At 32.5% G+C, this 23,772-nt stretch overlaps 1 protein-coding gene across 1 annotated transcript; it reads right to left on the reverse strand.

The window, feature by feature from the left end:
- Positions 1-1,152: 1,152 nt before the first annotated feature.
- On the reverse strand, positions 1,153-18,518 carry LOC139504749 (spermatogenesis-associated serine-rich protein 2-like; the record flags this gene model as incomplete). Its single annotated transcript, XM_071294731.1, is given in 13 exon segments — positions 1,153-1,371; positions 2,267-2,358; positions 2,715-2,831; positions 3,453-3,474; positions 5,042-5,122; positions 5,642-5,751; positions 6,999-7,057; positions 8,012-8,141; positions 13,064-13,174; positions 14,051-14,671; positions 15,110-15,268; positions 17,713-17,821; positions 18,433-18,518. Coding segments are annotated over 13 exon segments (1,775 nt in total), but the record flags the coding sequence as incomplete, so codon positions are not given.
- Between the last annotated feature and the right edge of the window lie 5,254 nt (positions 18,519-23,772).

Genomic DNA, 23,772 nt, shown 5'->3' on the forward strand with positions numbered 1-23,772 from the left:
GAAAACAGGACCAAAAATTAAGAATCTGCATACACAGTTAGATTCGGCATACCAAAGAACCCCAATTATTCAATTTTTGATGAAATCAAACAAAGTTTAATTTGGACCCTTTGGGCCCTTTATTCCTAAACTGTTGGGACCAAAACTCCCAAAATCAATACCAACCTTCCTTTTATGGTCATAAACCTTGTGTTTAAATTTCATAGATTTCTATTTACTTAAACTAAAGTTATTGTGCGAAAACCAAGAATAATGCTTATTTGGGCCCTTTTTTGGCCCCTAATTCCTAAACTGTTGGAACCAAAACTCCCAAAATCAATCCCAACCTTTCTTTTGTGGTCATAAACCTTGTGTCAAAATTTCATAGATTTCTATTAACTTAAACTAAAGTTATAGTGCGAAAACCAAGAAAATGCTTATTTGGGCCCTTTTTGGCCCCTTATTCCTAAAATGTTGGGACCAAAACTCCCAAAATCAATCCCAACCTTCCTTTTGTGGTCATAAACCTTGTGTTAAAATTTCATAGATTTCTATTCACTTTTACTAAAGTTAGAGTGCGAAAACTAAAAGTATTCGGACGACGACGAAGACGACGACGACGACGACGCCGCCAACGTGATAGCAATATACGACGAAAATTTTTTCAAATTTTGCGGTCGTATAAAAACTGCAAAATTTCCTTAAAATAACCAATTCAGGGGCAGCAACCCAACAACAGGTTGTCCGATTCGTCTGAAAATTTCGGGGCAGATGGATCTTGACCTGATCAACAATTTTACCCATGTCAGATTTGCTCTAAATGATTTGGTTTCAAAGATATAAGCCAAAATATACATTTTACCCCTGTGTTCTATTTTTAGCCATGACGGCCATCTTGATTGGATGGCCAGGTCATCGGACACATTTTTTAAATTAGATACCCCAAGGATGATTGTGGCCAAGTTTGGTTAAATTTGGCCCAGTAGTTTCAGAGGAGAAGATTTTTGTAAAAATTTACGGACGACGGACGACAAGTGATGAGAAAAGCTCACTTGACCTTTCAGGTCAGGTCAGCTAAAAACACATTATTTTACATTACATTGCGTTGTACTTTTGTTGAGGACAAATTAATATGAGTTATATTACAATGGTATCAGGATCAGCACAGTTTAAAGGTTAACATCAGAGAAAATCCAGCTTTTCATTTAGAATTCTAATAATTTGGCACAATTTTTAACGTTTAGATTTCTCTTTAACTCTCATAATTTTAAAACATTACAGTTTGCTAGGTATTGCCTGTTAATTAGTAGTTCTCTATCGTTTGTAATTAATGTTGCCCCTACCTCTGCTATCCTGACTGCTACTAGGTCTTGGTGATGACTTGTCATAGCCCTGTAAAGAAGAACAAATTAATGTCAATGTGTTCTGACAGATTGGGGAAAAGTTTAATCCATTCAGACATATTCAGCGAAAACTGATGCATCTAAACAGATTCAGAGTAAATTTTGAAGTATTTAGAAAGATTCAGAGAATTTTTTTTATGCATATAGACAAATTCAGAGATAATTGGGATGCATTCATTTAAATAAACTCAGCCATTTTGATTGGCCACAAACCCAATTTTTCTACAGTCCAAAATGATCTTAAATAAAATTTTCCGAAAGGTCTGTGGCTGCAAAAGATTATCATGAAGAGGAAATGTATATAAATTTAGACCAAACATTTCCATACATTCAGACAAAAAATTCAATCCATTCAAACAAATTCAGAGAAAATTTGCTTGACAATTTGTTTTAAAAAGTGATTTCATTACTAGTACTGCATTGTAAACCCATAAATCTTTAATAATTTTAATTCCAAAAAAAATTTAAAGGGTCCTACCCCTAACATTGTTAAACACAGATTTGAAACCCTGCCAATCCAACATACCATACTTTAAATAGATATAGGAAGATGTGGTATGAGTGCCAATGAGACAACTCTCCATCCAAGTCACAATTATAAAAGTAAACCATTATAGGTCAAGGTATGGTCTTCAACAAGCGTAGTTCAAAATGTTCCAGAATCGGTATTATTCCCCACCCATTTATTCCCAATAAACCAATCAAATAACTTGTCTTAGCTGCCAATCAATAATCCCAGAAAAGCAGACCAATCAAATAACTTGTCTTAGCTGTCAATCATTACTCCCAACCAACTCCTAAAACAGCAGACATATCATACACAAGAACCCAATCAAATAACTTGTAACCAATCAATACTCCCAGAAGAGCAGACATTACTGTACCTGAACATGAAGAGAATTCTTAAGTCGTTGTTGTAGTTCTGCTACTTCTTCTGTTGCTTTACGATCCAGTCCGTGTGGATGTGGGTCCTCACCTACAAGTCAGAATACTCATATTTAATAATGTACAGCACAAGTAAAAAATTCAATTACTGAAAATTCAGAAGCTATTGATTGCATACAATTTTTCATGGATTAACAAAATTGTGAGTTTAATAATTGTGATTACAAAAAATCTGCATAAAGATCTATGTTTCAGTTATCAAAATGCCAAATTTTATTATAGCTATACTCACCCAGTCACATTATTAGCACTAATAAAAACCTTGCAATAACTTCTGAATTATCAGAAGCACTTAATATTTATCATTTTACAAGTATTTACTAAAATTTAATTGTGCACGTACAGCCATTTCTATAGGACTCTTACTACATTTGAAGTTCTACTTACTTTCTGAATGAGAGACAGGTGTTGTGTGACTGGTTTCCACTGCTACTGGTTCCTCAGTACTGGCCACAGAAGAGACAGACGGACGGCGAATAGAATATGTACATTTTACTGGAACAACTGTGAGAAATATAAAATTAGTTCAAGTCTTTGTATGAGAGAGATAGGCAGAGTTCAATCTAATAAGACTACCGTTAAAATCGTTAAATAAGCCGGGTTTTTAATTACATGAGCAACACGACTGGTGCCACATGTGGAGCAGGATCTGCTTACCCTTCCAGAGCACCTGAGATCACCCCATGTTAAAATGTCTTTATTTTTTTTTTTTATTTGTCTTTTTATTTTTTAGCCATGGCGTTGTCAGTTTATTTTCAATCTTTCAGTTTAAATGTCCCTCTGGTATCTTTCGTCCCTCTTTTCTAAAGCATACTTTTCAGTGTTGTTATAATTTCTGTGAACAGTGCATGTTTGAAATTTGATTACTTGTGCTTAACACCACTGTCCTAAGTTAGGAGGGTTGAGCAATCAGATTCATTTTCAACCCACAATATTCTTTATGTCCCTGTAGCACATCAGGAGTTGTCAAACAGTTGTTACTGATAGTATATGTGTATTTTTTTTTTTACTAAATTGTATTTCTCGAATCAAGCTGTTTGTTAAGATATTGTTTGAATTGTTTTACTTTTTTCATGGCTAGGACTATTATATCCCCCTATATAAGGAATCAATGAATATACATACCTTCACCAAACTGTGATATTTCCTGCAAAAACCAAAAGCAAATGTTTAATAAAATGAGTATATAATAAACTGATTTTCATAAAAAAAAAAAAATACTTACATATAATATAGTGTTTAATACAAGCTCATGAATGATAAAGATTGATTTTCTGTTATATATGTATATTGTCAGGAGCCTGTAATTCAGTGGTTTTTGTTTGTTACCTACTGTAAAAACATAATTTTTGTGGGGTTAATATTTGTTGTTTTGTCTCTATATAAGATTTCATGGGGATTTAATTTCGTGATTTCTTTAAACGGAGGTGATATTATATGTATTTAAATTTTTCGTGGACGTTTTAATTTCATGGATATATTCTTTCCACAAAATAAACAAAATTAAATCCTCCTTGAAAAAATTTCTGCTTTTACAGTATTTGATTTTTGTTACTTATTTTGTACATAAATAAGGGCAATAGTTTTCTCGTTTGAATTATTTAAAATTTATTATTTCCAGGCCTTTAATTGTTGACAATGCAGTATGGGCTTTGCTCATTGTTGAAGGCCATGAGGTGACCTAAAGTTGTTAATTTGTAAGTCATTTGGTCTCTTGTGGAGAGTTGTCTCTCTCATTGGCATTCATAAAATTGAGAATGGAAATGGGGAATGTGCCAAAGAGACAACAACCCGACCATAGAAAAAAACAACAGCAGAAGGTCACCAACAGGTCTTCAATGTAGCAAGAAATTCCCGCACCCGGAGGCGTCCTTCAGCTGGCCCCTAAACAAATATATACTAGTTCAGTGATAATGAACGCCATACTAATTTCCAAATTGTACACAAGAAACTAAAATTAAAATAATACAAGACTAAAAAAGGCCAGAGGCTCCTGACTTGGGACAGGCGCAAAAATGCGGCGGGGTTAAACATGTTTGTGAGATCTCAACCCTCCCCCTATACACATCTTCTTCTCTATTTTGAGTCAATTAAGGTGGTACCTAACACTACAGGGAGATAACTCTGTAAAATCAGCAGAACGTTTTAATGATGTTGTATTCTCTAAAGTAAATACTTTGTTAAAATTTTAAGAAAATTAAACAAGCCAAATTAATTTTAGTTAAAGTGTTAGGTACCACCTTAACAGATCGCTGGACAATTGGCCATTACAGAATTTAATGGACTATGGATAATTTTATTGTTCATACCCCAAAATAAACAAAAACGCCACAATATTGGTTGAATTTCTATACTTAGGTAGTTTCCTTCTACCAATATGACAATGTTTTGATGTACATCTTTGAAAATATAACCCAGAATGCATTAGACTCTGAAACAGAAGTATCTGTATCATTATCTTTCAGGATGAGAACAAGTTTACTTTTTCATCATAAAGCTAGTTTTCTTGACATAATTGTTTTTACATTTAGTCATGTAGCTTTTAATTTTGACATTTGATTAGGAACTGTCTGTTATGAATATTCCTAGAAGTTTGCCTTTTATAAACCATTTTACCAAACAAGTTTTGTTCAATGTTGAGCCCATAAGATGATTAATAGCTGTCAACATCATATCAAACATCCGATGTTTTACCTCACAAGCGCTCCACTTACTTTTTTAAGATAATCAGAATCATACAAAAATCGTGTTGTCCGACTTAAATCTTCATCCATCTTTCTTTCACTAACAAAATGCTGAAAAATTAAATAAATAATTTTAGCTTCAAACAAAAGAACTTTGATGTTTATTTTATCATAAGAATTTCCAAAACATCAAACCCCTTTAGACAATTTAAAAATGTAAAATAAAATTTTGTGTTTTTTTGTGTTTTTTTTTTCTGTGTTGATGTGTTTTTTTTCTGTTGTATCAATAGTTTTTAGTTTAACCAAAAATTAAAAGATTGAAGAACATAAAGGTTACACACAATAATTAGAGATCATGAGCGCTATCTCTTTCCTCTGGATTCCCAATGTCATTGAAAATTTTATGTACCTCCTAAGGGAAACAACTAAAAATAAATAACTAATAACAGTGTATGATTTCTAACTGTCAAAATGTCAGACAAAACATTCGGTCAGACAGAAATTTTTAGATTTTTCAGTTGAACTTTTTTGGTCAGACAGACAATAAAAAAGTTTAGCACAGACTGTTATAACTGGGTCAATTACACAAATACTGGCATTGGCCAATAGATTATTAAACATAAGAATTACCTTAACATCAGCTCTAAGTTGAGCTATCTGTTTATCATCCATTCTGTCAGCCCTATCTATGTTCTTTTTAAGGTCAACAGCACTAGTCTGTCTCATGTGGAAGGCATCACCTAAAACATAGTAACGATTATATTAGGGTGAAGGTTTGGCACCAGCAAGCATATTTGATCATGCAACATGCTTTATGTGTCAGTCCCAAGTCAGAAGCCTGTAGTTCAGTGGTTGTCGTTTGTTGCTGTATATCACATTTGTCTTTAGTTTTATCAATTGAAATATCTCACCCTTTTCATATCAGGGTTCTGAATAGCTGTCTATATGGTATGGATTTTTCTCATTGTTGTAGACTATACAGTTGCCTATAGTTTCATACATCCACATTTCTTTTGAACTTAAGTTGATAGCTGTCTCATTGGCAATCATATCACATCTTCTTATTTTATATGAAATTTTGGCTAATTTTTTTTTTTACGTGACTTACATTAAATTTATAATGGACTGGTGATCTCTTAACAGCCAGTGGCAAATATTAGACAACTATTCAGCAACAAGTATCATATGTTTTTTTCTGTTAAAAAAACTAAGGAATATGGCAGCAGTTTTTCGTTTATTTCACAATGCTGAGCCTACTATGGCCATTGATTTTGGTTTTTTGCTCTTTCAAATCAAATTAAAAAGATTCTTTGTACATTACTAACTTCATTCTCAAATTCAGAGATTATTAAGACTTGACTGACAGCAGTAAGAATATTAAGTGACAAAGGAGTAAGTTCGGTAAGTGCCATATTTGGCCCCTATTATAAAGTTCATGGTTACAAGACAATAATTGTTTTAAGTTGCCTTAAAGACATGTGATAAAGTTAAACAGAGCTGTTTTTGTCAAAGTTTAATTCTAACACGTTGATTTTTACATCCCAAAAAGGTCAAGATAAGGGATTTTGGTGAAATTTGACAAAATCAGCTGGATTTCAACCAAATAAAGGACCAGGAAACATAGAGCGCAGGCGTCGACAAGATTAATATTCAAATAAGACATGTAGAATGTCTTCACAAACATTATTTTAAAAGATCTGTGTTGTCGACGTATGCGCTCTATGTTTCCTATCAAATAATCTTTGGAAATTTACCCATTTTCATTGATTTTTTCGTGAAAAATCAATATTAGTACAACTTGTGACGTCATAATGAAACGCAGAAACGTAAAATTTTCAACAAAATGGCTTATATCCTATCTAGTCAATGTATTAACTAAAATTTATCGTGATATTGGTCAATAAATACGAATTTGAAATTTACGCTAAAAAAGGGGGCCATTTTAGGACCTTATCGAACATACTCCTTTCTAAGCTAACAAACTTACTTGCTACAACCTTGACTTGGTCCATTTGTTGGATAAGTTCAACCTCTCTGTCATTCAAACTAAAAAAAAAGAAAAATTATAGAAAAATAAGAAAAAAGAATTTAAAAAAGTATGGTGCCAGCTTATACCATGTTATGACATCGTGCATTCTAATAAAATAGGGAATATGTCAAAGAAAAAACTAACTGACCAAAGAGCAGATATGCTACTAAATTGAAAAAAAAACAAGTTTAATAATACTTCTGGTTAACGGGGGTATAAAAAGTAGCCCGAGATGGAATTATCACACGAAATTAATTTTTAATAATTTCAAGAAATGCTGCATACAAAACAAACAAGTGAAACTGCGAGCTACTGCTCACTGATGATACCCCCGCCCCAAGTGGATAATATTAATAGTGTAAAAATATACAAGTGTTCGGTAAACAGGAAGTTGTCGAGTGATGAATCTGAAAACGCATCACACGGTATAGCTGACTTATATAAATCCTGAAACCAAATTTCAGAAATCCTTTTATTGTAGTTCCTGAGAAAAATGTGACGAAAATTTTCAACTTGGCTATCATGTGTAAAATCATACAAGTGTTCGGTAAACAGTAAGTTGTCGAGTAATCAATCTGAAAACGCATCACACGGTATAGCTGACTTAGATAAACCCTGAAACCAAATTTCAGAAATCCTTGTATTGTAGTTCCTGAGAAAAATGCGATGAAAAATATTCATGGGACGGACGGACTGACGGAAGGACGGACTGATGGAAGGACAGACAGAGGTAAAACAGTATACCCCCCTTTTTTAAAGCGGGGGTATAATAATTCTGTGAACTATAAAAAATCCTAGTTTTTATTTCGACATAACATAATTATCACACAATATAAATTTTTAACAATTTCAGGAAATGATGCATACAAATAATTCTATCAAAATTTAAAAAATTAACCCTTCTTTTTGGCAAAAGAAATACTGTCAAATTTTGTCAATAATTTCTCAATTTTCATCAATTTGTATCTTACCAGCTCCTCATTTCATCAAAGACGGATTTAATTCGTTTGTAGTTTTTATCAACCTCTTCGTCCAGTATCAAACGGTATCTTTCTAACGACACTGTTTGTCTGTGCAAGTCCTTCACTGATTTCTCTAAAGCTGGAAAAACAAATTCAAGTTGTACTATAAATGATAGCATTTTTCAAATTGTAAAGTCATAATTTTAAGTGAATTATCTTTCTTTTCAATCTCATAAAAATCAAATCTGTTAACCTATTTCAGGTTGAACTGATTGCTACGGAAAGTCTGTAATTATAAAAAATATTAGTTGTCATCAGAAAACAACCCTACAAAACAGACCAAAATGCATCTTTAATTTTGTATTTAAATGTTCCAAAATCAATCAAAGTGTTGTACATGTACTTGCAAAAGGTTGATTTCTATCCAATGAAACTCATACAAGCATTAGCCTTTCAAAAAGGGCTAGTCGATTCTTAGCTGATGTATTTAAATGTTCCAAAATTAATCAAAGTCTTATACATGTACTTGCTAAAGGTTGATTTCTATTATCCAATGAAACTCATACAAGCATTAGCCTTTCAAAAAGGGCTAGTCGATTCTTAGCTGATGTATTTAAATGTTCCAAAATCAATCAAAGTCTTATACATGTACTTGCTAAAGGTTGATTTCTATTATCCAATGAAACTCATACAAGCATTAGCCTTTCAAAAAGGGCTAGTCGACTCTTAGCTGATGTATTTAAATGTTCCAAAATCTATCAAAGTCTTATACATGTACTTGCTAAAGGTTGATTTCTATCCAATGAAACTCATACAAGCATTAGCCTTTCAAAAAGGGCTAGTCGACTCTTAGTTGATGTATTTAAATGTTCCAAAATCAATCAAAGTCTTATACATGTACTTGCTAAAGGTTGATTTCTATCCAATGAAACTCATACAAGCATTAGCCTTTCAAAAAGGGCTAGTCGACTCTTAGCTGATGTATTTAAATGTTCCAAAATCAATCAAAGTCTTATACATGTACTTGCTAAAGGTTGATTTCTATCCAATGAAACTCATACAAGCATTAGCCTTTCAAAAAGGGCTAGTCGACTCTTAGCTGATGTATTTAAATGTTCCAAAATCTATCAAAGTCTTATACATGTACTTGCTAAAGGTTGATTTCTATTATCCAATGAAACTCGACAAGCATTAGCCTTTCAAAAAGGGCTAGTCGACTCTTAGCTAATGTATTTAAATGTTCCAAAATCAATCAAAGTCTTATACATGTACTTGCTAAAGGTTGATTTCTATTATCCAATGAAACTCATACAAGCATTCGCCTTTCAAAAAGGGCTAGTCGACTCTTAGCTGAGATGTATTTAAATGTTCCAAAATCAATCAAAGTCTTATACATGTACTTGCTAAAGGTTGATTTCTATTATCCAATGAAACTCATACAAGCATTAGCCTTTCAAAAAGGGCTAGTCGACTCTTAGCTGAGATGTATTTAAATGTTCCAAAATCAATCAAAGTCTTGTACATGTACTTGCAAAAGGTTGATTTCTATTATCCAATGAAACTCGACAAGCATTAGCCTTTCAAAAAGGGCTAGTCGACTCTTAGCTGAGATGTATTTAAATGTTCCAAAATCAATCAAAGTCTTATACATGTACTTGCTAAAGGTTGATTTCTATTATCCAATGAAACTCGACAAGCATTAGCCTTTCAAAAAGGGCTAGTCGACTCTTAGCTGAGATGTATTTAAATGTTCCAAAATCAATCAAAGTCTTGTACATGTACTTGCTAAAGGTTGATTTCTATTATCCAATGAAACTCGACAAGCATTAGCCTTTCAAAAAGGGCTAGTCGACTCTTAGCTGAGATGTATTTAAATGTTCCAAAATCAATCAAAGTCTTGTACATGTACTTGCTAAAGGTTGATTTCTATCCAATGAAACTCATACAAGCATTAGCCTTTCAAAAAGGGCTAGTCGACTCTTAGCTGATGTATTTAAATGTTCCAAAATCAATCAAAGTCTTATACATGTACTTGCTAAAGGTTGATTTCTATCCAATGAAACTCATACAAGCATTAGCCTTTCAAAAAGGGCTAGTCGACTCTTAGCTGATGTATTTAAATGTTCCAAAATCAATCAAAGTCTTATACATGTACTTGCTAAAGGTTGATTTCTATTAACCAATGAAACTCATACAAGCATTAGCCTTTCAAAAAGGGCTAGTCGACTCTTAGCTGATGTATTTAAATGTTCCAAAATCAATCAAAGTCTTATACATGTACTTGCTAAAGGTTGATTTCTATTATCCAATGAAACTCGACAAGCATTAGCCTTTCAAAAAGGGCTAGTCGACTCTTAGCTGAGATGTATTTAAATGTTCCAAAATCAATCAAAGTCTTATACATGTACTTGCTAAAGGTTGATTTCTATTATCCAATGAAACTCGACAAGCATTAGCCTTTCAAAAAGGGCTAGTCGACTCTTAGCTGAGATGTATTTAAATGTTCCAAAATCAATCAAAGTCTTGTACATGTACTTGCAAAAGGTTGATTTCTATTATCCAATGAAACTCGACAAGCATTAGCCTTTCAAAAAGGGCTAGTCGACTCTTAGCTGAGATGTATTTAAATGTTCCAAAATCAATCAAAGTCTTGTACATGTACTTGCTAAAGGTTGATTTCTATTATCCAATGAAACTCGACAAGCATTAGCCTTTCAAAAAGGGCTAGTAGACTCTTAGCTGATGTATTTAAATGTTCCAAAATCAATCAAAGTCTTATACATGTACTTGCTAAAGGTTGATTTCTATTAACCAATGAAACTCATACAAGCATTAGCCTTTCAAAAAGGGCTAGTCGACTCTTAGCTGAGATGTATTTAAATGTTCCAAAATCAATCAAAGTCTTATACATGTACTTGCTAAAGGTTGATTTCTATTAACCAATGAAACTCATACAAGCATTAGCCTTTCAAAAAGGGCTAGTCGACTCTTAGCTGATGTATTTAAATGTTCCAAAATCAATCAAAGTCTTATACATGTACTTGCTAAAGGTTGATTTCTATTAACCAATGAAACTCATACAAGCATTAGCCTTTCAAAAAGGGCTAGTCGACTCTTAGCTGATGTATTTAAATGTTCCAAAATCTATCAAAGTCTTATACATGTACTTGCTAAAGGTTGATTTCAATTATCCAATGAAGCTCATATTATATATATTTACTTTCTTCTGATTGGTTAAAATTATTAGTTTTATTTTCAATGTTGTCAATTTTGATGGCGACACGCCCACTCTGACATTGAGTATTCATACGCCAACATGTGTGTATGTTGTTTTTGTTAATATAAATTATATAAAAAGTTCTTTGCGCCTTAATTTTGATAGAATTTATTTATAATGAATGGCAATAATTTATTTTGATTTTATTGAACCATAAAACTAATTTTTGACTCTTCACATTTTACATAATCCCCTTCGCGGATTATTCAATGTGAAGAGTCAAAAATTAGTTTTATGGTTCAATAAATTCAAAATAGAAAATAGCCATTCATTAAATAATTTGAATCCATAGCTTATCATTGTACGTTTTGATAAAACTAAAAATTCTGTCAGATCATCTCGACAAATTTTGTTCTGCTAAACATTGCTGACTATACAGTATGGGTTTTTCTCAATGTTGGAGGCCGCATGGTGACCACCCACTCATTTGAACTCTAATGGACAGTTGTCTCATTGACAATCATACCACACATCTCCTTAATTTTTTGTGCCAGTTACCAGTGTTAAATAAAATAGAGGTTTGTAAGTTTGTCTGTCTGTTCTCCATCAATCTTATTGATTCCTGTTTTATGTAAAACAAGAATGTGTCCATAGTACAGGGATGCACCATCTGCACTATCATTTTCTATGTTCAGTGGACCGTGAAAATGGTGTAAATTCTCTAATTTGGCATTAAAATTAGAAAGATCATGTCATAGGGAACATGTGTATTATGTTTCAAGTTGATTGGACTTCAACTTCATCAAAAACTACCTCAACCAAAAACTTTAACCTGAAGCAGGAGAGATAGACGGACGAACAGACAAATGGACGGAAGCACAGACCAGAAAACATAATGCCCATAAATGGGGACATAAAAAAACTAGATGTGTCAAAGCAACACGAATGGCCCGGTCTCAAAAAGTTAAAAAATCTGCAATTTCAATAACACATGTGGACACAAACTTAAACTTGATCTGTAACTCATCTTGGTTAACTCACATGCCAAAAATCATTCCAATATCTGAAAGTGATTAGAAAAAAAGTCTTTATAACTGTGATTTTCAACAATTTATCAAAGTCCAAAGCCCGTAATTTAGACAATAAATAGCGGAGCAGAACAAAACTTAAACTTGATCTGTAACTTATCATGGTTAACTCACATACCAAAAATCAGCCCAATATCTGAAGGTGTTAAGAAAAAAACTCTGTATAATGGTTTGTTGCGGAATGATGGAACGACGGAATTAAGGAATTTCGGAATTTGGAATTAGGGACAAGGGTAAAACTATATAGCACCGACATCTTTGTTGCGGGGCCATAAAAAGGGACTGTGTCAATAGGACAATTTGCATATCATATAAAGATATAAAACTGAAGAATGGTTAAAGTGACGCTAACAAAATTTGTTATTGGTCTCCTTTTGTGGTAATAAGTATTATGTTTAAGTTTCATAACATTTGGTTGAGGCAAACAGAAACTTAAAATTCAGCAATGTTTCCATTTATGAAGTTACTCTAGAACAGTTAAAGAGACGCAACCAAAATTCAAACTTGATTTGTGTTTTGAGGTAATAAGCATTGTGTACAAGTTTCATAACATTTGGTTTAGGCAAACTTAAGTAAGAGAACAGAAACCAAAGTTTAACAATTTTTCCATTTATAAAGGGCCAGTTAGAGAGGGAAACCAACTATGGAACGTATGGATGGACTTACATACATAGGGATAAGGGTAAAACTTAATGCCCCCTCACATGTAGGATTTTATGGAACAGCTGATGCTATTTACATTTGAAATCGACTTACTTTTGTGAATCTGTTTTGGCAGTGAGTGACCATCTGAACTTCTTTCACTCACTGTTCTCGGCCTATCAGAACTTTTTTCACTTGCTGTTCTTTGTCTAAGTGAATGTGAAGCTGCAGAGAAAACATATAAAAAATCTAGCAGTTTTCACCTACGGCATGTAAGGGACGACATCAAAAGATCGATGTAGGATAAAAAACTTAAATCAAATAGTTTGGGGGTGGGGGGGTCAACATTGCTGCAAGTTTTGTTAATCTAAAATCGATTTTACATATATCCCTATTGGTCAATCAATTTTTCCCAAATTAAGTTAAGAGGGGGGTGTGGGGGTCAGTGAAAAAACTATGTGAATTAAGTTTTTTATCCTTCATTAAACTTTTGATGTCGTCCCTAAGGATCCTATATACATGTATCCACATATTATTTTTATAAATGCACTGAAATATTGTTTTTTTTTCTAATTCATAAGTTGTGTATTGGTCATTTTAATTTGTCATTCTTATAACTCATGTATATATTTTCTGTTACCTTGCAATACAACAAGTCAAATGAATTCAAACCTTGCAAATAATGAAGTAAACCACAAGTATTTTTGAAGTTCTCATTGAAAGATTTCCTTTTATCAATGAGCAAAAATGTTAGAATATCATGTAGTAAAATGACAGCTTAGCAATAAATTCCACCGAGATAATCGTGATAATTTAGATTAAAACATTGAAATGTAAGTGTCATACCAGACATACTGTGGATTCATTGAATTTCGTTGTTATCAATTTTTTTGTGGAATAAGGAAAACCTGTATTTCGGTGGATATTAGATTTCCTGCTTTTGCTAATCTCTGCGTACAAAGGCTATAGAAAATTTGTTAATTGTAAAACATATGAATTCCTTGTTCAACTGGACCCATGAAACCTATAAAAATTGGTATCCAACAAATAATAATGAATTCACAGTAATTTTAAATCCTTTCTACATATCTTTTATTTTACCTGAATGATGTGTTCTAGAATGTGGGTGTGTTTGTCGCTGAGGGGCTGGGGGTTGTGATGAAATGTTTTCTGGCAGTGTGCTAACAACAGACTGACTCTTGGTCGATGATGATTGAGTTGATTTTGCATTGGATGGTTGTACTGGTTGACCACCGGTCAGTGGTGATTGTGATTTATTTCGTGGAGTTGATGTTCCTGTTGCTATGGGCGACTGGGATTTTTTGCGACTAGGTCCTGAAGATGATGGATGTTGATCAGAACGAACAGATACCGATGCTGGTTTATCGGCAGTCCTCGTGGATGAATTATCTGCATGGCGTGAAAAGGTATTAGAATTCTGTGAATTTTTCGCTGGTGATACATGATTGAATTTAGCATGTTTCTGATTTGATACTGAATTCTGCGATGTGTTGGTAGGCGATACATTGTTGACTTTTGCATGTTTCTGAGACGGCACAGAATTGTGCGATGTGTCGACAAGCGATACATGATTTGGTTTATCACATTCTGTTAGACTGGGGACTGTACACGTTGTTGGTGAGAGTGACAGACTGCTGACTGAGCTATCAATATCACTAATGGAGTTCGTCTTTACTGGCTCGGTGTCTGATTCTATGGAACCTGAAACATAGTCAAAAGTTTATTTGTACTCATGAAAACACAAGAGTCCACAGTAGATAAACTCATCATAGATACCAGGACTAAAATTTTACACTTACACCAGATGACATTTCATCTACAAAAGACTCATTAGTGACGCTGGAATCAAAAAATGTTTAAAAGGCCAAATAAAGTACGCATTTGAAGAGCATTGACGACCAAAAATTCCTAAAAATTTTGCAAAATACAGCTAAGCCTAAGGTTATCTATTCATGAGGTGCCCAAAGAATTCGATTACGTGTTGTAAGCTATCCCATAAGCAAAGAAAACGTAGCATTATTTTAGAAAATACCAAAACCCTAGTGATTGAGTTGAATCAGAATGAAAATACTACATAATATGGACATTTAGAGTTCTTTGAGATCTTCATCCAAAAAAATTAAATCTTAACAAATTTACCATTTGCAATAATTCCATTTGGAACAATTTCTGCTGAAGACACGTCTCCATTCACATGAGGAGAGTTGTCATTGGCAGGTTTTTTCTTTTTATTTCGTTTCTTTTTCGGGGCCTTGTTCCCTGGATAATGCCATTCTTGTAAAGCTTGCTTGGCTCCATCTGAAATTAAAACAGTATAAATCTTTGTTTAATATCATCTAATTATGTTCACTAATTATCAGTTTAAAATACGTGAAAATATGGCAAAAAATCTATGGTAAGATAACCAAGACATATTGAATGCTATAATGATGGTTGTTTGTGTATTATAAATCACATAAATTATTGCGAGGTTTTTATTATTGCAAAATAATGCATTACAGGGATCTTGCTAAGATGAGTCCATGAGTCCTGGACTCATGAAAATCTGTCTGGACTCACCATTTTCAATGAAACATCACCAGGCGCTGTTAATTATGTGTATTGGTATATATACTATATTTTTATGCTTTCACATTTCTCTCACTGATACACATAGTTAATATGGCTTCTACTAACGAAAGCTCCATTTGGAGTTAATGTGTTTAGAGACTTCTTATGTCAGTACACCTTTCCTATATTGCCAAAAAATTAAAGGTAATCTAAATTTAATGTCAGTTCATTACTCTATTAGGTCACGGAGACCAAAATAACAAATTATATTAAAATAAAATATCTTCTTCTTACTGTTGAACTCACAATGGCCAAAAATGACAAGTCCCAGGACTCGCCTTCAAAAAACCATAGTGAGAATCCTGGGTTTTAGTCGCAATAATTTAAACTCGCATTAAATAAACAAGTGAAACTGCGAGCTACTGCTCACTGATGATACCCCCGCCGCAAGTGGATAATATTAATAGTGTAAAAATATGCAAGTGTTCGGTAAACAGGAAGTTGTCGAGTGATGAATCTGAAAACGCATCACACGGTATAGCTGACTTATATAAATCCTGAAACCAAATTTCAGAAATCCTTGTATTGTAGTTCCTGAGAAAAATGTGACAAAAATTTTCAACTTGTCTATCATGTGTAAAATCATACAAGTGTTCGGTAAACAGGAAGTTGTTGAGTGATGAATCTGAAAACGTATCACACGGTATAGCTGACTTATATTAATCCTGAAACCAAATTTCAGAAATCCTTGTATTGTAGTTCCTGAGAAAAATGTGACGAAAATTTTCAACTTGGCTATCATGTGTAAAATCATACAAGTGTTCGGTAAACAGGAAGTTGTCGAGTGATGAATCTGAAAACGCATCACACGGTATAGCTGACTTATATAAATCCTGAAACCAAATTACAGAAATCCTTGTATTGTAGTTCCTGAGAAAAATGTGACGAAAATTTTCAACTTGGCTATCATGTGTAAAATCATACAAGTGTTCGGTAAACAGGAAGTTGTCAAGTGATGAATCTGAAAATGCATCACACGGTATGGCTGACATATATAAATGTTGATACTAAATTACAGAAAGGGTGGATGTGTAGTTCCTGAGAAAAATGTGACGAAGTTTCGTGGGACGGACTGACCGACGGACTGACGGACTGATGGATGGACGGACTGACAGACAGAGGTAAAACAGTATACCCCCCCTTTTTTAAAGCGGGGGTATAATTAAACAGGCTGTTTTTGATATGGCAAAAATTAAATTAGCAAAAATTAAAATTGCATTTTAGTCTAAAATGACAAAATCACAATAATTAATGCACAAAATAATAACTGAATTTACAGTTTGTAAAAATAAATGGTGATTTACAATTGTTTCCCTTCCTGTCAGGTGCCATAATAACTCATAAGTAGATCCCAAATTTTTTTTGGTGGAGGGGTGTTTTTGTTTGTGTTTTTGTTGCTTTTTGTTTTTTTATTTATTTTTTTAGGGGGTCCTCAGAATTAGGAAAAAGAACAACTTGTTTGGACACAAAATTGGCTATAATAAAATTAATTTAACCTTTTAGAACAGTTATATTACAAAGAGGAACTTATTTAGACAGGGGCACTTATTTTGACACAAACTTGACTGTAATTATATTTCAATATTACATTTTGTTTGTTTTTTAAGGGTACATCTCATCTAAATGTGAACCTGCACTTTACATTACACAGCCAATGTAGCGTTCCTTACATAATCAGTCATGCTGCTGTCAGTGATATTGTTGGCTTTTTTCAAAACTACCTCTACTCTTTTTTATTGGGAAAATATGCATCAATTTGATCAAATTGGGAAGTTTATAATAAACCATGAAATTGACTGGAACTTCAAGAGGTAAACCCTATTTTGAAATAAGACCCCTTATTATCAGTGATGATACATAAATAGACCCTCAAATCTGCACATATAGTCATTTTAGGCATGAAAAATGTTTAATTGAGTGTTTTTCAGTTAGTATTCATGCACAATTTCTACTGAGACTGCCTTGATAGGGAAAAAGGTTGTCTTTTTGGGAATAATTTAAAGCCATTTTTTTTTCAAATTGGGATTTTTCTCCAGAGGAAAAAGCCTTTATTCTCCGGTAATTTAAGGCAAACAATATCACTGGCTGTATAGAAGATTTATTGCAAAATTGAAATTATTAGTAACTCATACCTTCAACATAGCCCTGTATAGCCTTCTCTACATTATAATCATAAAACTGTAAAACTAAGATTATCTCGTTATTACTTTTCCCAGGTACAACTTCACGGACTGCATTCACCTTGAAAAGAATAAGATTGACCTTTTAATAATACAGTGTAGCAGATTTGTGTAAATTTTTTCATATATGGGTAAATCTGTAAACTATTTTTCAAATTCCTGGAATCTAATGAGCATGCATCAGGTGTCTTTCATATACAACTTTACTTTCAAAAGCATGGATATCTGTCCTTTGAACTTTGTGTCTTTATTAATTTTGTGCTTTGTGTGGATCATAAGTTAAGCCTTTTGTAAGTGATTTTTATAGGTTGTGCTATTACATCAGTACCACGGTCTCAGGTTAGTGGAGGGTAGAGCACTCACAAAATTGTTTAACTCCACCTTATTCTGTATGCGCCTGTTCCAAGTCAGGAGCCAGTAATTCTGTGATTATTGTTTTTTGCTGTATATCTTTTTTTTTATTGTTTTGTCAGTTTTCTAGTTTGAACTGTCTGACATTCGTCATGTTTAGACCTTTATAGCTTGCTATGGAATATAGTTGTTGCTCATTGTTGAAGGTCAAACTCTGATCACTAATTGCTAATGTCTACCTCAGTTAGTCTCTAAAAGAGAGTTGTCTCATTGGCAATAATACCACATCTTTTAATTTTTATATTGTTTCCCAATTCATACCTTCTCTTTTATATTATCTTGTAGATGAGAGGTTTCTGCCATCACAGACTTAGTTCTGGGGTCAAAGTGTATAGAACCTGGATTATCTGCAAAAGAAAGAAAATAAACCAATCAGCATTGTTGTTATGTTATGTTCTTTGTTATGTTGGTAATGATTGGATAATGCCAAAATTTTGAGGTGATAAATCCACAATTAAGCATGTGCATCACAAGCATTGGCATTATCAAGAAATTAAAGAGTTCCTACTATAAGCAGACTTGAGGAGGAGGTTGCAAGATTAATTGCTGTTGATTTATTATTATCAGTGACGTTATAAGCCAAATATAGCACTGTGAAATTGAGGATAATAAAGGTTTTGCCAAATACAGCGAAGGTAATCTATTCCTGTGGTACAAATCCTAAATTCATAAATATGACCACATCAATTATGATATTTTATGTGCTGACTACTAGTCTTGGCCTGGCAATTTTTTGAATAAGAAAAGTTATAAATAGTAAAAAAAATAAACAGAAGAATGTATACAAGGTTATAATGAGGACATGAATTTTCTGCAATTGTCAATGTTAACAAGGGCCACAACTCCAGAACTGTAAAAGACTCACTGCCCAAATTCCAACTCTGTCTAAGTTTTGATTTTTGGCATTGTTTATCATAAAATTTGCATGAGGCAAACTTAAGTTTAGAGTTCAGAGAAATGAATAAAATACTTCTTGTGGTAATTACAAAATGTATAAGACTTGTACATATAAAATCGTTTAAATTGTGTCAACATTTTTAGTATGAAGCACTTCTTATTTTCAAACTGATAACATGTCACGGTTAAAATAAATAAGAAACATTCAAATTCCCATGACTGACTTCCTCAACTACTCAAGAAAGATTTATTTATCTACTCTAAAGATCTTTAAGATCTAAAGTGATCAAAACAAAAGCAGAATACATCGTAAATATATGTTGTCTAAATGACCAATAGAAATGTGGAAAATATATACCGGTATCCTAATTGTTTAACACTTCTTCAAAGTTTGTATACATATTATAAAAAGTGTGGCTGTTTTAAATTATAACACAAAGAACAACAAATGTATATTTTTTTTGGGAACTCTCTTTTTTATTGTGTATTTAATCATCATGTTCATTTATATATATTTTTTGGTGTGAGTGTGGGAAGGGGGGGGGTCTCTTTCAACAACAAAAAATAAAAGCTGTGAGTTCCTTGTAATTTTTCATATATATAATACAAGAGCATCAGTGATAGATTCAGTATACTAAACAAATATGGATAACCCTATTTTCCTCTAAGGATTAAATATGGAAATAAAGAGCGATGTTAAAACTCGTTCCATTAATAATGCGCTGTTACAATCACAAGGAGCAATGTTTAACTCATTCCATTCATAACGTTCAAACAATCCGCAACAACAACCATTTACAGTAAACCTCTAGTTTCTAAACAGCTACGATTGATATAAAAAAAATCATTTAAAGAGTTTTTTACAACATAGCTGTACTTAAGATCTTTAGCCATCTGTTGTAAGGTAAATACAATAGATTTAAATAATTCAAGTGGAGTTTTTATCATGCAAATTGTTAATTGACGTCATATTGTTTACATTTCAAATTGATCTATAAGCATGTCGAGGCTTTCATCGGCTTTATTTATTATTTATAATATAAAAATTGATGTCAGTCTTTATGATGGGAAGTTTTCAGGAAATAGATATTACGTCTTTTTTTTCACCTGGGTACCCTGAACTAATAAATGGTACCATTGAATTATTAATTTACCAATACAAAATTACTGTTATAAAAATGTTTGTATTAAATATGGATTGGAAATAACAGGGAAACCTTTATTAAACAAACCCTGTATAAACCAATTAAGGAATTCTGTTACACTTTTTTCGGTCTACGAAGAAAAACCATCAAAAATGTGGTGAACACTGCATAACTTGTGACTTGTTCAGTGACAAATATCTCATGTATATTCATGATACTAGGCTACATTCAAAATGTTAATCAAGACTGATTATACATGTACATATATATATATACACACCTTCTATCTATTAGGTTGCAAAAAATCTGTATAATTAATTTTGAAAAAAATTGACAGATGTTTTTAAACTACTCTACATGCTCATGATCAATAGATTAAAGTTGACATACAATTATCAATTACTTACATTGTATGTATACAGTTATATTTACATACAGCAATACATGTTCAAATAGATTTTTATAACTTATCTAAGTACAGGTAGAGCTTTTCAATAAAAATGTCAAGAATTTAGACTATTTTCATTTTTCAACTTTTAGAACAATATAAATCAATGGAAAAATGAGAAACACAAAAATTTAAATATTTCTAACATTTTGCTGAAGATATATAGTCTTTTGAAAATTAACAAGCTTCTGTCCAAGTTTCTAAAATTTCAAAAAGTTTTGACAGTTATTGTTTATATGAATACTAAAGATTGACAGATTTTGGGTACTATTTAGGAAAATATTCATTTATCATCCGAAATCTATTAGTTAGTATGAGCAAGCATTAATTTCAAGTTATTAAACCCCCGATAAGGGCCTTAGGCTATATATAGACACTTTTTTTGTCCAATCTTTCACCATCCCTCTTTAAGACTTCAACTGAAGCAGTATACATAATAATCCTTTTATTTGAAGGAGTATACAATGTACATGCAGTTTCGTATTTTTTACTTTTTTCTTCAAATGTCCTACTTGAAAAGTCCTGTTTTATCAAATTATGTTCTCTAAACAGTTCTAAACGCACCTTTATTTTCCATTTATAAACTAATATTTACCATGTTTAACATATTTGCTCAATTACGAAAAAAAAAAATTTTTTATAGTACAACAACCTATAGTTACAAATGTAAATGACATACAAATCTTGTTTATAAAAAATACAAACTGGTTTAAACCGCAGTAACCACACTGATATATATATTCCCACATAATGACCTACTGATTCATGTACATTTCATATCAGTTTCCCACATGTAGGTGTTGGGAGAGATCTGGGACAAGTCCTGTACTTCACTACTTGTACATGTTGTAATTCTTTCCAATGTTGATTTTCAGGGTTAGGTTACTAAGGTACCATGATTTGATTACATTGTTTGGACCCTGCAAGGAATCTCAGTGACAGGAAAATTGGACAAAATTCTCTGTCATGAGATCTTTTTTAAGAAATGAGCAACATCCTAAAAGTGTTCAAGATAAATTATTGAACATGTCTGATGCTCATTTTGTGTAGTTTCTATTGCCCAAATAGAACAAAATCTTACAGGCCAAATAGTCATTATAGAAATTTGTCAAGACATGACAGGCGGGTATTTGGTCAAGTGATGAAAACTGGGACAGTCTCATTGTATTTTGAATCATGTAATTCAAATTTAGGCCTAAAATGTCATTACTGTGTACATGTAGCTTGTTCTTTAATTATATTGACATATATAATTTATTTCAGAAAAAGAAAATGATAAAAAAAATGGCAATGAAAAATGAATTAGGCTTCAAACAAAAGTGAAAGTAGATACAAAATGAAAATGAAAGTAGGCCAATTATCTTTCAGAAATTTTCAGAAAGTAATTTAAAAATTCAGTGTGATTTGCTGTCTACATAACCATACATATGTAGAGTACAAATAAAATAAATCAAACTTTCATAATTGCTGATTATTTAGCCTTAATAAGTCATTCATGATTGTATACATAGTATATACTTGAACTTTGATATCAATTACATGTAAATAGTGAGAAAAAAAATAGCTCAGATGTCAGATCTGTATGCATTCCTGTACAATGACCTTCTTTAATCATTTTATATGGAGTGATAAATATTATTATAATTGAAAAATTATTTGAATGCCATAAAATAATGGGAAATTAACCTTCAATCATAAAAATAAGAAGAGTGGTGTGTTTGCCTTTGAATGAGACAACTATCAACAAAGATGAATGGAGTGGATGTACATGTAGGCAACTGACGAACTGTACAGCTGTATGGCCTTCAACAATTAGACAAATCCTTAAGTCATCTCTTTACCATATGATCTTGATTTCGTAGACAAATGTAAATGTGAATTTCCATTCAAAACATGATGAATAGTTCTCATTTGCAATCAAACAACAAATCCTTATTATTCACTTATAGTCATACTTCATCATGTTCATCTGCCCTTTTATTCTACACCCCCCATTTTTTTCAAACATTCAGGCATCTATTTCCTCTGCATACCAGTTATCTCATGTATAATATTCAAACAAGTCCGACTCATGGGGATGACCAAGTAATCACATGATCAGAATTTAATTTTAATCAAGATAATCAAATAATCATGAAATATTTGGTCTGGTATCAAATAATCACTTTAAAAACAGCTAAGTAATCACATGATCAAAATTCCCATGGTGAGGCTCTCAAATTTGTTCAACCACAATGCCCTAACCATAGAATGACATGACATGGGTTTTTTTTTTTAGAGAATAAGGAATTAGCCTTCATTAATTTATCTTGTACAACTTGTCTGACATAGGTTTTTTTTCTGGCTATTTATAAATTACAGAATGTAAATTTATCTTTTATGTACAACTATTGTCTTTAGCATTTGTAAGTAAGGGAGCTACCATTTGATTGTTATAATAATAATAATAATAATAATAATAAATTCTTTATTTAAAGAGGGTAAACACAGTTAGTTACAATCACTAATCTTCCCTGAGGCCCTCATATACATGTATGCAATACAAGTAAAAACAAAATGATAATAATAAGAGAAACCAGATGCTCCGCAAAATTATGGGGGGGGGGGGGGGGGGGGGGCTAGGCTGAAAAATTTGTCCTGCCTTTTTTGTAGCTGTAATCTCTGTCCTGCCTTTTTATTTTTCACTCAGTTTGGTCCTGCCTTTTTTTTTTTTTAGTTTATCCTGACTTTTTTTTACCTAAATTGTCGTCCTGACTTTTTTTTTTTGCAAGAGTCTCATCCTGCCTTTTTTTTTACTCAAAACTCCTGTCCTGCCTATTTTTTTTCAAATTTCATCGTAGCCCCCCCCCCCCCCCCCCCCCCCCCCCCCCCCCCATAAAAATCAAATGGTAGCTCCCTAAACCAAAATGTATCATTGATCTTTTTTTCTGTATTTGTCAAATGTTTATTTTAAAATTTAGCCGACCAATCACTTTTTGATTCTAACACTTTAAAAGTCAGCACATGCTTTTGTCCATTACCTGTATACACAAGTACATTGTATTATTATATATATAGATAGCAAATGCATTTAAACTATAAATTGATTTTTACATGACATAATGTTAGAAA

The sequence above is a fragment of the Mytilus edulis genome, unplaced genomic scaffold (genome assembly GCF_963676685.1).
Source record: "Mytilus edulis unplaced genomic scaffold, xbMytEdul2.2 SCAFFOLD_370, whole genome shotgun sequence".
NCBI classification, from domain to species: domain Eukaryota; kingdom Metazoa; phylum Mollusca; class Bivalvia; order Mytilida; family Mytilidae; genus Mytilus; species Mytilus edulis.